Source organism: Xiphias gladius, chromosome 4, assembly GCF_016859285.1.
Source record: "Xiphias gladius isolate SHS-SW01 ecotype Sanya breed wild chromosome 4, ASM1685928v1, whole genome shotgun sequence".
Lineage (NCBI taxonomy): Eukaryota > Metazoa > Chordata > Actinopteri > Istiophoriformes > Xiphiidae > Xiphias > Xiphias gladius.
In genome coordinates, this window is record NC_053403.1 from 19234678 (window position 1) to 19250143 (window position 15466).

At 40.5% G+C, this 15466-nt stretch overlaps 1 protein-coding gene across 2 annotated transcripts in view; it reads right to left on the reverse strand.

The window, feature by feature from the left end:
- ches1 (checkpoint suppressor 1) overlaps positions 1–15466 on the reverse strand; it is a 64006-nt gene that overhangs the window by 26431 nt on the left and 22109 nt on the right. For both annotated transcript variants that reach the window (XM_040125661.1, XM_040125662.1), the window contains one exon: positions 6620–7219. In XM_040125661.1, the coding sequence (XP_039981595.1) occupies positions 6620–7201 (582 nt within the window). In that variant the 5' untranslated portion in view covers positions 7202–7219. The remainder of the gene's footprint in view (positions 1–6619; positions 7220–15466) is intronic.

The window sequence follows — 15466 nt, forward strand, 5'->3', positions numbered from 1 at the left end:
TGAACATTAAGTATCAATGCTGAATGGATACCTCATCATAAAAAAATACCATAGCTGCAGTCAGGAATGACGAAAAATCTGGAATATACACAGAATTACTTTAAAAGCAGTACTGAGTTTACATTGCTAAGACTAACCCTCACCTATCTACTTTGTAACTTTAATTCATTTTACTTATATTTAAAGAATAAGGCTAGCAATATTCTGTATTTTTCCTCATTGTTACTTTATGGAGCCAAAAAAGAGTTTAGTTATTACAATTCATTCTGTGGAGAACATGAATTTCTGTACAGTTCATGGAAATCCATCTGATAGTTGAAATACTATATTCGGTTTGGCCAAAAGTGGTGGACCAACCAACTGACAAACATTGCCATCCCTAGTACCCGTGACAACAAGAAAAATAAACCTTTAACACTTCAATGCATCGCATTATTATAACAGCTACTATAATGCAGCTACATCCTGTCTATGTCCACCAGTGAATCTACATTTTCATTTACAATATGACTTAACCTATACTACCAATCTAAAGTATTAGTACTGTATACAATTTTATGATGGACATCCACATTTGGAGTAAAAGCATAACTCTAGCTGTGTTTAAGCCCGCTTAACCCACTGTGATACAAGGACCCATCATTACTTACTGTACATATATGGGATAAATAGAGGATTAATAATATAGTATACTGTCAGACTAGTGCTGGTTGAACCAGGTACATGTCTGAACAACATTTAATATATTTAGTACAGTTGAAGAAGAATAATATGAGGTCTGTGGTGTAGAAAATGAAGCAGAACCTTTAATATGCACAGAAAGAGACAAGAATTACAGCAGAGGATGCAAATGTTCCAACAGTCAGGAACACAGAGCTTTTGAAGAGAAGAGAGGCAGAAGGAGAGGAAAAGAAGAAGAGGAGGGATATTTCTTATGATAAAGCTGCTTGATACATGAGACTCAAGGACAAAGAGGGCCGGAAAGTTATATGTTGCTTAGACAACAAGCTATTTTTTGTCAGTGCATAGAAAAACTGAGCAGGGTAATATGTGGAAATTTCTTCTACAGGTGTTATGAATTGACTTTTCTTCCACAAACCTGTTTTCCATGTGGTTTTAATTTAGCCCAGAGTTTGCCCCAGTTTGTGCTTCTCATGGAGACATCATTTTTACATTTCAGTTTTTTGCATTGGAGTTTACAAATCAAGTAAGAAATAAGGTTCTGTTTTCCTCAAAGATTAATACAAGGCGACTTGGCAGGTCATTTGCCAACATTATTCTTACAGTTTACCATTGCACATTACGGTTAAATTACTGTTAATCTACTTTGCACATTTCCATTTTTGCACTTTTGTCCATACTGTGATTCTACCTCACACATTACTCATTGCTTTCTGCACATTTGCATTTATACATTTTTCTATTCACTTACTGAGTATTTATTATTATTACTATTTATGGTACATATTACTTATTTACTGCCCGTTTCCTAACTGCATGTTTTACAATTGTAACAAAGCAAATTCCCTGTGTGGATCAATAAAGTTTTTTCTGATTCTGATTCTTATTGCTCAAAAAAATCTAATCTGGTGTAAAGTAAATTTTTAAAACGGTGCAGGTCTGTTCCTTCAACCAAAGAGTGGCTTACATTTATGATTTAAAAGCAAAATTCTGAAATGTAAAAACACTGATTACAGGAGAGGAACAAACTGGGCCTTGTCCAATGTAAGCAAATCCCAAAGCACCTAGGATATGCTGTCACTTAGTGACATGCAGATTTTTTTTCCCCCCACAACCAATCAATTGGTTGATGAGTAGGTACGATTTCAGCCGACCAAGATTTTCTTTGGTTAACTACAGCCCTAATTTTTACATCCCTGAGAGTTCTCCAAGAACACTACCAAGTACCTGTCTTACGGATGTTTAAATTGCTTCCCTTAAGCTGCATATGGTATGTGACAACAAGGCTTTTCTTTATATTCATTACTCACAGTGAAACAAACATGTCACACAAAATTTTTAAACAAGATAAGAAAAAAGATTACAAAAACAATGCAAGCCATATACTGTATTTTAAAAGCTTATTAAAGCAGCATTAATTGATTCTTTTGGCCACTTTGGTATAGCAGATCATGCTGCAAACACATTAAGACCTTACAAAGTTGATGTGGCTTATGTGTTAGCAAACAACTTTCAACTTAGTTTACACATCTAGCAGACACAAAGCAATATCAGCATTTATTTGGAGTTGTGCTTCCCCCCACTTAGTTCTGTTTCGGTTGCCATCAAGTCCTGAGGGACATATTTGGCTCACTAGCTTCTAAGGCCCTGTTCATACCTGGCATTAACATGCATCTTGGGTGATCCACAAGTGGAAAGCTCTAAGTACAGGTGTGAATGCACCCAAGACACATTGAGATCCAATGGCTCAGACCACATCCAGAGGTGGCCCGCATATGGCCACATTCTTTTAGCAGTGTCAATGCAAAACTTGCCCTGGGCCACCTTGAAAGGACCGCCTACTCAAGTGACGTCCTTTTCATAGGCGGATGTACATACATTCATTCGCAAACAAATACAAGTCATTCAAATCACGTAAGCTGGCTTTGTCCACGACCTGTGCACATTTCGAAAAGCCCATAGAGCTATTTTAGGAGTGTTTCAAACATCTTGGCCGATTTGGTTTGCCTGGAACATGCCTAGGCATAGACCCAGTCTGTATTGTTTGATTTCTTCTTCTTCTTCTTTTAATTTCTGGCAGACTAGGCAGAGGAACTACCTCCAACGGATCAAAAACAACCATGTGTTTGGTCTTTGCAAATGGAATATATATATGTGTTTATATGCATACAGATTGGGGAAAGGAGACCCAATCACAAGTGGTCACTTGAGATGCATGTGAAGACGCATTGTATTGACAGGTGTGAACTGATGTAATTAGAGCTGTCCACTTATGATCGGATTACCAAAGACGCATGTCAGTGAACAATGCCAGGTATGAACAGGGCCTAAATGCTCTACTGTGTTCACCGACTAGTTGATAACTTTATCTATCTGCTAATCGGTGCTGAGTGGGCAGCAGACAGTGGGTTTATTCTAGCCTTTTCTGTAAAAAAAAATCTCCCTGCTGCAGCTGAAAATAGGGTTGATGAGAGCGGTGAAATGGAACCAAAACATTAAAGTTGTGGACTGTAAAACCAAAACATTAAGCTTAAAGATACTGAAATGCTCCCTACAGCTAAGGGAAAATGCAGAATACGGTGGTAACACATTCTCGGTGGGTTTGTCACCAGAGCAACTTAAAAAATCATTAAAAAAAACTTGACAACAAGGGAGGCGCTAGTTTCATGCTAAACCCAACATGCTGCCTCATTGTGGAAGAATATTGTTTAGATTGTTTTAACAGTCATATATGGTGCATGTCTTTGGTAAGACACACTTAATGCACTGTGTGTTTGGGAAAAAAAACTACTGGAGAAAACTGCAGTTTTAGATTGGTCTTTTTGCTGATTATATGAAAGTGTTCTTTCATATCTATACTTTACAACAACAAAAAAACTTGTACCTAACAAAAAAAGAAAAATAATTAATTTTTTTGTAATTTTAGGAGAATTCAATAAATTCAAATCCCTTTTTTTGCATACAGCAGTGACAATTTTGTGCCTGAAACAACCTGCTGATGAATCAAAGTCAACATACCCACCATAAGCAGACAATCTTAGCTCAGCCCAGATGCTAAAGTTAATAATGGTCCAAGTTAAAATGGAAAGAATCAAGGACGGCTGTCATCTGAGCAGGCCAAGGTTAAGTTAAAGGTGATACACTTAAGTGCAACAATGAGAGACTTCATAGTAAGTCTTAGATTACAAAACTGCCTGTTTTCTCTGATATGATTTCATAAGAGGCTTTGAGAGATATATCACTGAGAGTGTGTGTGTTCATGTGTGTGTGTGTTGTGCTGTTACAACACTGATCTTCAGCACTGATCCAGAAGTCTGAGGGCAACAACATTTGTCATTAAGGCATGTCATTCAGCAGAGTCAAGAATCCTGTTTGTAAACAAAGCCATGGCAACCGTGGAACTCACACTCTCTCACGCTCTCTGCTACTGGTTGCACTCCCACACGCAAGGCTGACACGCACACACAGCACAGACAGACACACACAAAAACACAGATGTGCGCACACAAGCACGCACACATACACACACACAAACACACACACACACAAACACACATGGAGCAGCAAGCTTATTCTAAACTAATCCCCATCTTGTCATCTGCCTGGATATGACCCAGAAATACAGTCACTGGAACAAATAGGCCCCTGTCATATTAATCTCCACCTCTGTAAATTGATGGAAATATGATTTGGTGCGTTCACAGTAAGCCATGTCTCCCCGCTTCCCCCTTTTTCTCTCTTTCTCTGTCCCTATGTCTCTCTGTCTGTCCCTCATAACTATGACTTAAACTCCCCTTAACGAAAATCCCCTGTCTTTCTTCTTTTCCACAGCAAACAATGAGTAAAACATGACGCAACATAAAGAAAAATATCCGAGACCCTGTAATTGCATGCTCAATTCAAAATGACATTAACAGGTAAGGAAAAAGCAAAGCAGGGAGAAAGAAGGAGTATTCACATGCAGATATTCTCAGTGAAAAGCTTTGAATGGCGGAGTCTGACTAAAATTACAGAGATTCTGTAATTGCAGCTTCAGATAAAGCACAGCACTTGGCAGGTAGAGTAGGAGTCTGCAGAGATGTGCCCTCATTTCTACACTAACACAGCACTCATGTGTGTGTGTGAGTCCTTTTAAGCATTAATGCGTGCTTGCAAGTGTGCGTGTGTGCGTGCATGTTGTGTGTGTCAGATATGCCCTGTATGTGTTTGGAAGTGTGTGTGTGCGAGAGAGTGAAATAGGTTTGAAGGGTTAATTATCGTGCTGTCTTTAACGGTGTGCAGTGACAGAAAGACAAAACAGGCTGTCCTCTCCAAAATCACCTCTAAACATGCTGCTACACACTCACACAGACACACTCACACTCACACACACACACACACACACACACACACACACACACACACACACAAGCACATACCTGCATATAACACAGGATAAGGACACACGCTCATTCTCCCCCACTCAGCAACTCAGTGCCCATCTGAAACTCATACACACACAGACATATTTTCACAAACACACACACACACACACACACACACACAAACACACACACCTAAGTCAGTAAAGCCAAATCAGTTTTCCCGTTGCTACAGCAACAGCATACTTTTATGTCAACTGCAACCTAGTTACTATGGAGATATGTATACAAGAGAAACTGTGCCGTTGTAGTCAAGGGCCAGATGACAGCATAGCGTGAGGGTGTGTGCAGAGACACAAACATGAATACACACAAACACACACCATGTCCTCTTCATCCTTCATCCATTTTGTTCTCACACACACACACACACAGACACATACACACACACACACACACACACACACACACACACACACACACACACACACACACACACACACACACACACACACACGCACAAAGCCTACTCAAAAGGAAGAGTTTAGGTTCACACGCTGGTCGAGGAAAGCATAAAGAGCTCCCATATCCTCTAGTACAATCTCTATCAGCTAAACACGCAAAGCTAGCATTGATCCATCCTCGCTGTTTGCCCCCCCCCCGATACCCTCAGGCAAGATGAAATCTAAAGTCTGCTACTATCTGTGTTATTAAATCCTCCAGTATTAATTTAGCACTAATTGAGTGAGGAATTCATTCCCCGTTTACCTCGAGTCTTTAATGGAGTAAAATCTGGATGGGAAAGCCAGTATAAAAGACTGTATCAAGACTTAAATCAAAAGCGAAATGCTGTTCCCAATGGGGAAGAACAAAACGTCAGAGTGAAAGAGAACTATGAAAGCAGATATCATCAACTATTGATAAGGCCGAACTGGTACAGCTGTAGACAAAATACGGCTTACGTTTGACTTCAAGTTGGATATGCCTGCAAACCACTGATAACTGTCTGGCTGTGAAATAAGTTATAACCATACATGATAGATTGAATAATGGACCTGTATTTACCATGTGGCTGCAGTATTATTTAACCTATAAGAATTCACAATTGGATTGATGAAGACTGCTTAAACATTCCCTGCACTGGTTTTAATTAGTTCTGGGAATCTTTTGAAATTTCCAATGGCTGAGTTAGTTTTAGAGCTGGGTGGGGGTCATGACAGTCCATCTTTGAGCATTTGCCCTTGATTTTATGGGGCAAAGAGAGGTTGAAGTGACAAGACTATTCATGTTCTTTATTAATTTAACAAAAATAAGCAAGAATTCTAAAATGCATTTAACTTTTAATGTTGTCATTCAAGAAGTTTACCTAAATAATTAGGTCAGAAAATATATGACCAAAGTAGTGAACTAAGTAAATGAAGAAATGAAGAAGAATTGCCACATTTTCTATGTCAAATTACGATACTATGGACACATGTCTTTTGCTACTGAAGTACTGAGGTTTGATACACAGCCCTTAGCTTGAGTGAAATTCAGTGTGATCCAACATTGCTTTACACAACTGCTTCTGTCTTTACCTGGCTCCGGTCTTTATCCACCTTCTTGAAGCATTTGTTGAGCGAAAGATTGTGGCGCACTGAGTTCTTCCAGCCTGTGGGAGCGTTTGCAAAGTATGGGAAGTGCTCCAGGATCCAGCCGTAGATATCCTTAACAGGCAGCCGTTTGTTTGGCGCATCCTCAATGGCCATGAAGATCAGACAGCTGAAGGAATACGGCGGTTTTCGGTTAGCCCCTGCTGCCAAGTCGTACACTGAGTGTGCATCACCAAGCAGAGGGTCGTCTGGGGAGGGAGACGAGGAGGAAGGCGAGCGGGGATGCTGACCATCAGAGTCCTGCAGAGGGGAGACGCTACGCAGCCCCGAGTGGCTGAAGCTGTTGAGGAGGTCGGTGCTCTCATGGAGCCAGGAGAGACTGGTGAGCTCCTCGTCCTCAGCCTTGGAGAAGGAGGCGGATAGGGACAGGGATAGGTCAGCTGCCTCGGCCTCGGATGCTGCCGTGGCAGCATCCCCCTGCCGGTATGGCGGGCTCATGCCCTGCGTGGCACTGGCTCCACTACTGGGGCTCTGAGCCTTCTTACTGGGGGGCATGGTGGGTCCCATCCAGCCCAGGGCTCACTCCTGGAGAGGGAGGCAGCAGAGACAGGAGAAAGGGGATGCCAAAAAGAGGCAGAGGGGGAGGAGGGCACGAATGGGGTAGAGAGCAGCAGGGAAAGAGAAAAAGGAAAGAGAGAAAAGAAACAAGGTCAGCTTGTGAAATTCAGTTGGCTTCTCACATAAAGCCTTCATTTTTGTTAAAGGAAAAGGGAGGCACGCAACAAGATTTTGACCACATTCCGAATTAGGCTGTGTTAGATCTGAGCGGAAAAGTACACATCATCATTTTTCTCTGGGGCTTTCTGTCCAATTCTGACTGGGATGGCAAATTTAGTGCTTCACTGGTTGTGGAAATCATGCCTTGTACAACAACCCTCTAATTACTAGCGTACCAGCAAAGTATTGACATTACATGGGGTTGCTGTCATAACATATGAATGTTGTTAAAGGTCTAATAGTTGCAGGGTCACAGAAGTGATTCTGGTGCTTTAACATCTCAACAACAGGAGAAAATTTAATTGTCAAGATTGGAGCTATGAATGAGTGCAAAACAAACTTAAACTGCTGGACTCAGTTCTACAGCAGGATATCTGTGACCAGAGATGATCATGATCAGAAGATTTGCGTAGAAAAGAAAGAAACAAATTAAGAGTGTGAATTCAAATCCATCCCTAGTCTAATCAGACCATAACTCTCCTAACATAAGAGAAATGCTGTGCTCATTAGATGCAGGCAGAGTGTGTTAATTGAAGGGGAATGGCCCTCAGAATCATAACACAATCAAAAGGCTTACAACCAGGCCTTCGATTGTCCTCTAGCACAGACAGCTGTGGGAAGGACCAAGGTTGCAGATACAGCAGAATGTAATCTGCTCCACTTAACCTGTGAACATGTTTCAGAGTCTGGACACACATACACACACATGCTCATACACAGACACACGCACACAGACAAATGCAAGTGAAGGCGTGATTCTAAATTTGCATGCACACACAATTCTGGTAAAAAAGTGCAAAATGCACAAACATAAATAGACATTGGTATGAAAATGTTGCAAAACTAAAAGCATGCACACACATGCAAACATGGATGAATACACACACACACATATGAAAGCGCACACACAGCATAGAGCAGCACCATTAGGACAAGAATTAAGTCCAGATATGTCCTGTCTGGTCCCTGTGTAGTGCTATGGCACTCTAATACAAGGCGATCATCAGTTGATCTGTCCTCTCACTCAGCGTGATTGAGTGACAGCTGTCACCCATAGTAACCCGCTGTGCCGTGACAACTGTCAGTTCGCTACAGATCTTGGTGCCGTGTCACCATGGCAACAGAGAAAAACAACTTAGCTCCTCTCTCGTTTTGGTGCTTTTTTTTTCTCCTCTGTGTGTCTGTCGCTCTTCCACCTATCTCCCTGTCTCCTCTTTTTTTCACTTTTCATCAGCCCAGATAACTGTTTAAGTGTTGATAGGCTGTAGTGGAAAGACTGAGCTAAATAGAGACTTGTGTTGTATAGCTGCTGCGCTGTTGCGCCGTGTATAGTCGGCCAGTCTATAGTCACACTGCTGCTCCATTCAACTCTCCCCACAGCGCAGGGAAACACTCGGCGGAACTGAATGTCTTTGATCTCCTCTCCACTTCCCTCCTCTCTTTTCAATCATCACATTTTCTGACAGCACATGCACTCATTCAACAAGCTGTACCTGTCTGAGGTACAGCGTTGTTGCACCAATACTGACATTGAGCATAATGAATTCAAATTGTTCCTGTGACGATAACACTGTAGCTGAAAATATTGAGCGCACAATCAAAGGGATGGGCGAAGTGGAAAGGGTGTTTGACAAGATTTTCAAGGTGTGTATGTGTGTCTTTTTATGAGTGTGTTTTACAGGCTTGTCACGGTGTGTGTGTGTGTGTTTGTCTTGGGAAGGAAATAAGGGCATCGCAGTGACTTTGTTCCTTGTAGGAGTCCACTGGAATGCAGAGATGGCTCTGATGCTCTCTTTCTCTCAATCTCCTCTTCCTCCTCCTTGTTATGTTGCCATAGCGGCAAGGGGGCCATGAAACATTACAGCTGACAGTAAAGTCATCTCATTTTACTGTTGCTATGACAACAAACTCCTCACTGTTGGTTGGGGCCAGTGCGAGCTGCCGCCCAAGCCTCGTGCCTGAGTGTGTGTATGAGTGGATGAATGTTTGTGTGTATGTATCTGTGTATGCCACCATGTCTCCCATGGGCTCTCATAAAGCTTAACACACTTGCTCAGCTCTAAACAAACTTTCATGCAACTTCTACAGCTGCCCCCTCAGGACTAACTGCTAAAGGACAAAGGCAGATATCGCTCAAGTTCAGACTAAATGATGCCTGTTGTGTGTGTATATGTGTGTGGGATTGTGTTTGAGTGTGTGTGTGTGAGAAGCATCCTCACATTTGTTTGACAGATGGGACTATACTTTCTTCTTCATTCTCTGGATCTCTTTTGTGTTTGTATGCTTTGTTTTCATTTGTGTTTGTCTCTGTTTGGCATGTTGACGTTTGGCTTAGCGTGTTCATGTGTTATTGTCTTGTTTTTGTGTTTGTGTGTATTGGACTACAAGTACAGTCCAACGATGTGTCAATGAGTATACTCTCAATGTAAGTGTTTGTGCATACCAAGGCGATTTAATGCAGTTGTAATCTGTACGGTGTGTCTCTGTTCTCACTGTAACCCTGGCACCACACCGTTCTGTTTGCATTCTGCACCCTGATAACATGGATTTTAATTTTTTTTACGTGACTGATTTTAAAAGACACCATTCAATTAGAGTAAATGGCCTTCTCCATTTGAAACACCATTCTTAAGTGTACCACCGCAGTTGGTGGTACACTTAAGTCAGACTGTTCCTATTATTATGCTGCCATGAAGATAGGTTCTACAAGACTCTAACATGAAACAAAGGCTGAAGTTTGTTGAGGTTTGTTGAAGGTTGAACATTCAAACGTTTTCTGACTCCACAAGTGAAAAATCGGTCTATTCAGTGACATTATTGTAAATGACAGCAGATCTTAAATTATAAATGGATTTATTGATAACAGAAATCGATCAACAGATTATAATCTACAAAAAAATTTAAAAATGATTAATCATTCAAGTCTTTTAAATAATGGTGTTATCGTACTTTGGTCATACAAAAAAAAAAAAAAAAAAAAAAAAACAATCTAAGGAACTAACTTTGGTCTATAGGAACTCAAGGTGAACCCTACTACATTTTATTAAAGCTTTCAACCATATCACCTCATCTTTACCAGCAAATGGAGTTTGGTCAGTTGTCATGGAGATTGATCTGCTGACATGTGAGCTCAGTAGCTCTTAAGGTTTCATTCACTGCACATAGTACTGGCTTAAAAGTTCAACGAAATATTTTTGGAAATGTGCACTCTTATGTCTGTTTGGTATATACTGTATCAAGTTACTGTCAGCCGCCAGTTAGCTTAGCGGTTGCCTGGCAACCTCACAGAAACTCCAGGGAGTGACTGTGTCTGGCCAAGAAACAGTCTGGTACATAACAGAACTGCAACTTGTCATTTTTATACTTCAGTTTTTGTACAGTTTAAACAAACAAGATATAACATCAATTGGTGAGCTTTAGAGGTGCTGGTAGGTTTACCTTTGAACAACGATGGAGCAGCTGTTTCCATCTGTTTCTAGTCTCTGTGCTAGGCTAAGCTACGTCACTGCTGGTGGTAGCTTCATATTTAGCACACAGGCTTGAGTTTGGTATCGATCTACCTCTTGGCAAGAAAGCAATAAAATCTGGAAATATCCCTTTAAGCCCTAACTTTTAGCCATAAATCACAAGCTTAACTTAACAACTTAAGTTAACTTAACAATTGAGGCAGTTTCCTCTACTGATAAGGATACAGTTGAAAACTGAAAAAAAAAAAAAAAAGCTATTGAGGAAACAAACTATTTCCAAGGTCATGATTGTAGTGTCATGATAAATTTTTAAAAAACTCTCTTGAAAGAGATAAACTATGTATAGAATACACGATTATAGAAACAACTAATCACTAAATTAATCAATAATGAAAATAAATGGCAGTATCCTTTCAATCTCCTTATTCAGTGAGGGACACACTGCCGTCACTCTGGTGACAACCATCACAAGATTTCTTAAAACAATTTTAAAAAGTCCCATTTTCAAGGTAATACACCAACATAAAACAAACAACTCAATTTTCCCCTCAATCTTCTAAAAAAAATAACACAGAAAGCTAAATCTGAGCTAAATTTATTTTTCAAACAAGCTTTTTCCAGGACTTGGTTTTCACAGTTCTTTTATAGGATATTGACAAACCTAAAGGTCCCCGTGCTCAGTCTTCTGCTTGATTCCAGCGATATTGAGCCTCAGCTAATAATGATTAGCCATTAAAAACAAAATGTTTTTTTAGGGTCAATACGCCCTGTTGTTGTCATCACGTCTGCAAAAAATGAAGGGATAGGGCATAGCACTATTAGATTCAAGAGCTAATAGTGCACCATTAACATGATCCAATCACAGACTGCATATCAAAGATACTTCTTTGGCAATCAACAATTTAATTTTAATTAATTGAGATGAAGACTTTGATGTTTCTAGGTTTTAAATATGACTGAAAAAGAAAAAAAAAACGAAATGTGCTCATTTTGAAGAATTCAAAGCAGTTTTTGGAAAAACTTTTACAAATTCATTGACCTTCATGAAACCCTGCTTACCTCTGGTCAGCTCCAACCCTCTAAAGCCTTTGTAACTGGAGGCAGAGGCCACCACTGTTTACATGGAGGGGAGTAAGGTTAACAAACTCTTCTGAGAATGGAGAGGGTGTAGGCTTATTCATGTGCAGCATAATCATCTTACACTGCATTCATGCTCTCGCAGATACTTGTCTAAATCACATGCCACATTTAAGTAATCCTCAGAAGATCTCCATTCCCTCTTGGCAGATCTTTCTGTCTGACTCACAGGTGTTTTGCATGCCGACGCCAGAAGAAACATTTCAATAATGTACTTAATTTCACTGTCTTGTACTAGAGTCTCCTGCAATATTAGCCTAACTGGCTTTTAATGAAATCCCCAAGTCATCAAATTACAGAACCCCCAAAACCACATCAGTGCAGAAATATTAAAATAAAACCAAAATAGGGTTATGTCATGCTGTCAGCAGTGCATTTATGCGCTCCTTTGGGCCTCGGTGGACTGAAGCGACTATTACAACTTTGTCAGTTTGATCGCAACGTGTTACATATGTTACATGTCACATGCTCATGCTCCTTGCTTTCCTGTCAGTCTTCACTATAGAGGTCAATAAAGCAAGTGCCATGAAAATAATCCCCCCTACCCTAGAATGGAGTTGTAATGGTAGTGTAGAAGATAGCGGCAAAGAATGGAAGAGTAGCTGGTAGGACTTATTACTTTGCAGAGGAGTGAGCTGAACCTTGTGGCTCCTCTGGCCACAGTGATAAAGAAGAGAGTCAGATGCACCGAGGCAAAACTAATCTGGAGTTTTGATGACAAAAGGACGACCTTTATCCCTCCTACACATATGCTGGATGGATGGAAGGGGAGAGGAAGACCAATAGAGAGAAGGAGAAAATGAGAACTCTCTCAGAGGCTGGAAAATAATAACTTCTGCTACATATATGTCAACACCGCATGTAGGAAGCATTGTGATGTTCTCCATTTTCAGCCCATGAAACCCCCCTCCGTCTCTCTATATTTCCTGCTTTTCCCTTACCATGATTATCAGGGTTCCAAAGGGCTTTAAAAAAGCAGAGCAGGACCAGTCACATCCTATAAGGTCTGACTGTGTCTTCCTTTTATGTCATCCACAGCAGCCACGAGTTATGGAAAAGGGGTCAGGGGTCAGGGTTTCCCAGAGGAATGCTCCTGAACCCTCGGTCCTGGCTGCTGCTCTTGGCTGCCTGGCAACTCACACAGTCGCACACACATGCACATGCACAGACGCACACACACACAGACGCACACACGCACACACACACACGCACACACACATAAACATGCCTGCATTCAGACAAAGACAAATACACTGATCCTGTCTCCTAGAAATTACATCCAAATACAACTAATTTGCAATAGCAAATAAATTTAGTAGGAAACGTAAACCAGATTATGTTTTTTATCAATATAATGAAGATGTGTTATTAATGTACATATTTCGCAAGTTGCACATATGTTGATACTGAACCTTTCAGTAAAATGTTCACAGACGATGTATTTGTTTTCCGTCAAAATATCCAATCTTGCAGGACAATATTCACTTGTACTGACTACAGCATTATTAAACTTTTATGGTTATGTTTAGGCACTCACAGCACTTTGTTAAGGTTAGGGAAAGATTGTGGTCTGGTTTAATACAGGAAAAGTCAGACACAAAGGGTTTATTTACATATAACCAAACCACAATCTCTCCTTAACCTTAAGCAAAGCGCTTTTGTTATCTAACCTAACCACAAATGTCGACTTCATGGTTGCATTACATAAAAACCAAAGTCATCAAAGTCAGTGGGATTCATCCTATGGGGTTGACATGAATGTCTGTAAATTTCAGGACAAACCAGTTGTTGAGATATGTCAATCTGGACCAAAGTGGTGGACCAACCAACATACAGACTGGCATGGCTGAAAATGTCAAACATTGGTTTTACACTTTTGGTTTTCAGTGGTTCCAGTTTCTGAAATGTGAGGATTTGCTGCTTCCTCTGTTTTATGTAATGGAAAGTTTTTGACAGCTGAAAAAATAGGCAATTCCAAGGTGTCACTTTGGGCTCTGAGAAAATGAATTTGCCATTTTTTTAAACTATTTTCCAACAATTAAAGTCTTAGTCATTCATTCATTAATTTGGATATAATTGAGTCATTAGTTGCAGCGCTTTTATAATATATATAGTACAAAGTACAAAATCAGACTAAGCCGTAATGTATATGGTATATCAAACTTAATCATTTGGGCATATGGCAGAATGTACAAGGTCAAAGCCCTTGTACACTCAATATTGTAACTTTGAGTTCAGAGCTTTTTATGCCAGAGGAGTAAACATTACCCCCTCTGTCTATTGGCAAACCAACTAAGCAGATAATAAGCACATAAAATACAATATATTTAGAGGAACTTTGAAATTGAAAAATGATGGCACAAAACACATCAACGGGGCCACTGCCTATGCTGTAAGAACACTACACTGTTTTACTAAAAAAAAACAAAAACAAAAAAAACAGTAACTAATAGACAAAAGCTCAGAACAGACATGTATGATGTATGGTTCAAGAAAATCAAATATTGCCGGTGAATAATTCAAGACGACATACATACAGACACACACAGCTTCCATCCTCCAGAGTAGGCTAACCAACAAAGCAAACAGAAATTTGCATCCAGCAAACACAGAGTAAGTTTGGTATGATTCATCAGCAGCCAGCAATCATGAAGTCACGCTCACCCTCGCTCTCTGAGGATGGTGAACAATCAGATTCAGACATGCAGACACACACACAGACACACAAAAGCTAACTGAGCTTGTGATTGTGGACGCTTGAAGGTGACTTGTGTGTGTGTGTGTGTGTGTGTGTGTGTGTGTGTGTGTGTGTGTGTGTGTGTGTGTGTGTGTGTGTGTGTGTGTGTGTGTGTTTGCGTGTGTGTGTGTGTGTTTGTGTGTGTGTGCATGCGTGTGCGTGTGCATGCATGGTGGACTGACTGTGACAGTCAGGTCAAGCTTAAAAAAAGCCCAGGCCCAGGGCTTTAGACTTCCATGGTAATGGCCATGGCCATGACACACCAAGGGCCAGCATGCATCACACAATCGTACACACTCACTCGTTTACTCTCTTCTTCAGTTGTTCATTGAGTCGTGCCATTCTGTTCTCACTCATTCAGTTCAGTTCAAGTCGAGTCAGTTTGCTCTCCTGGTGTAGAATTTGGCATGTGTTATACATTATGTTTGGAAAATAACATTACCACTGCTGATACTAGATGCCAACAGGCTCAGGTTCTGTTTTGGATCAGGTTCCAAATGGTTAAAAAGCCCATATTTGATAAGCTAAGAGACTAATGAATTTATTGTTGTATCATTCGTCTCAAAGCAAAGAGCAATTAAAAAGCAAATAATGTACAAAACATGCTAGTTGCAGGGTTCTCATCGCTGGTTAAACTGACAAATGTGGCCAAAAGGCCCAAATAAAACTCTTGGCTGTTGTCTAGTTAATGTGCTGTTGCAAGCCAGAGTCTGT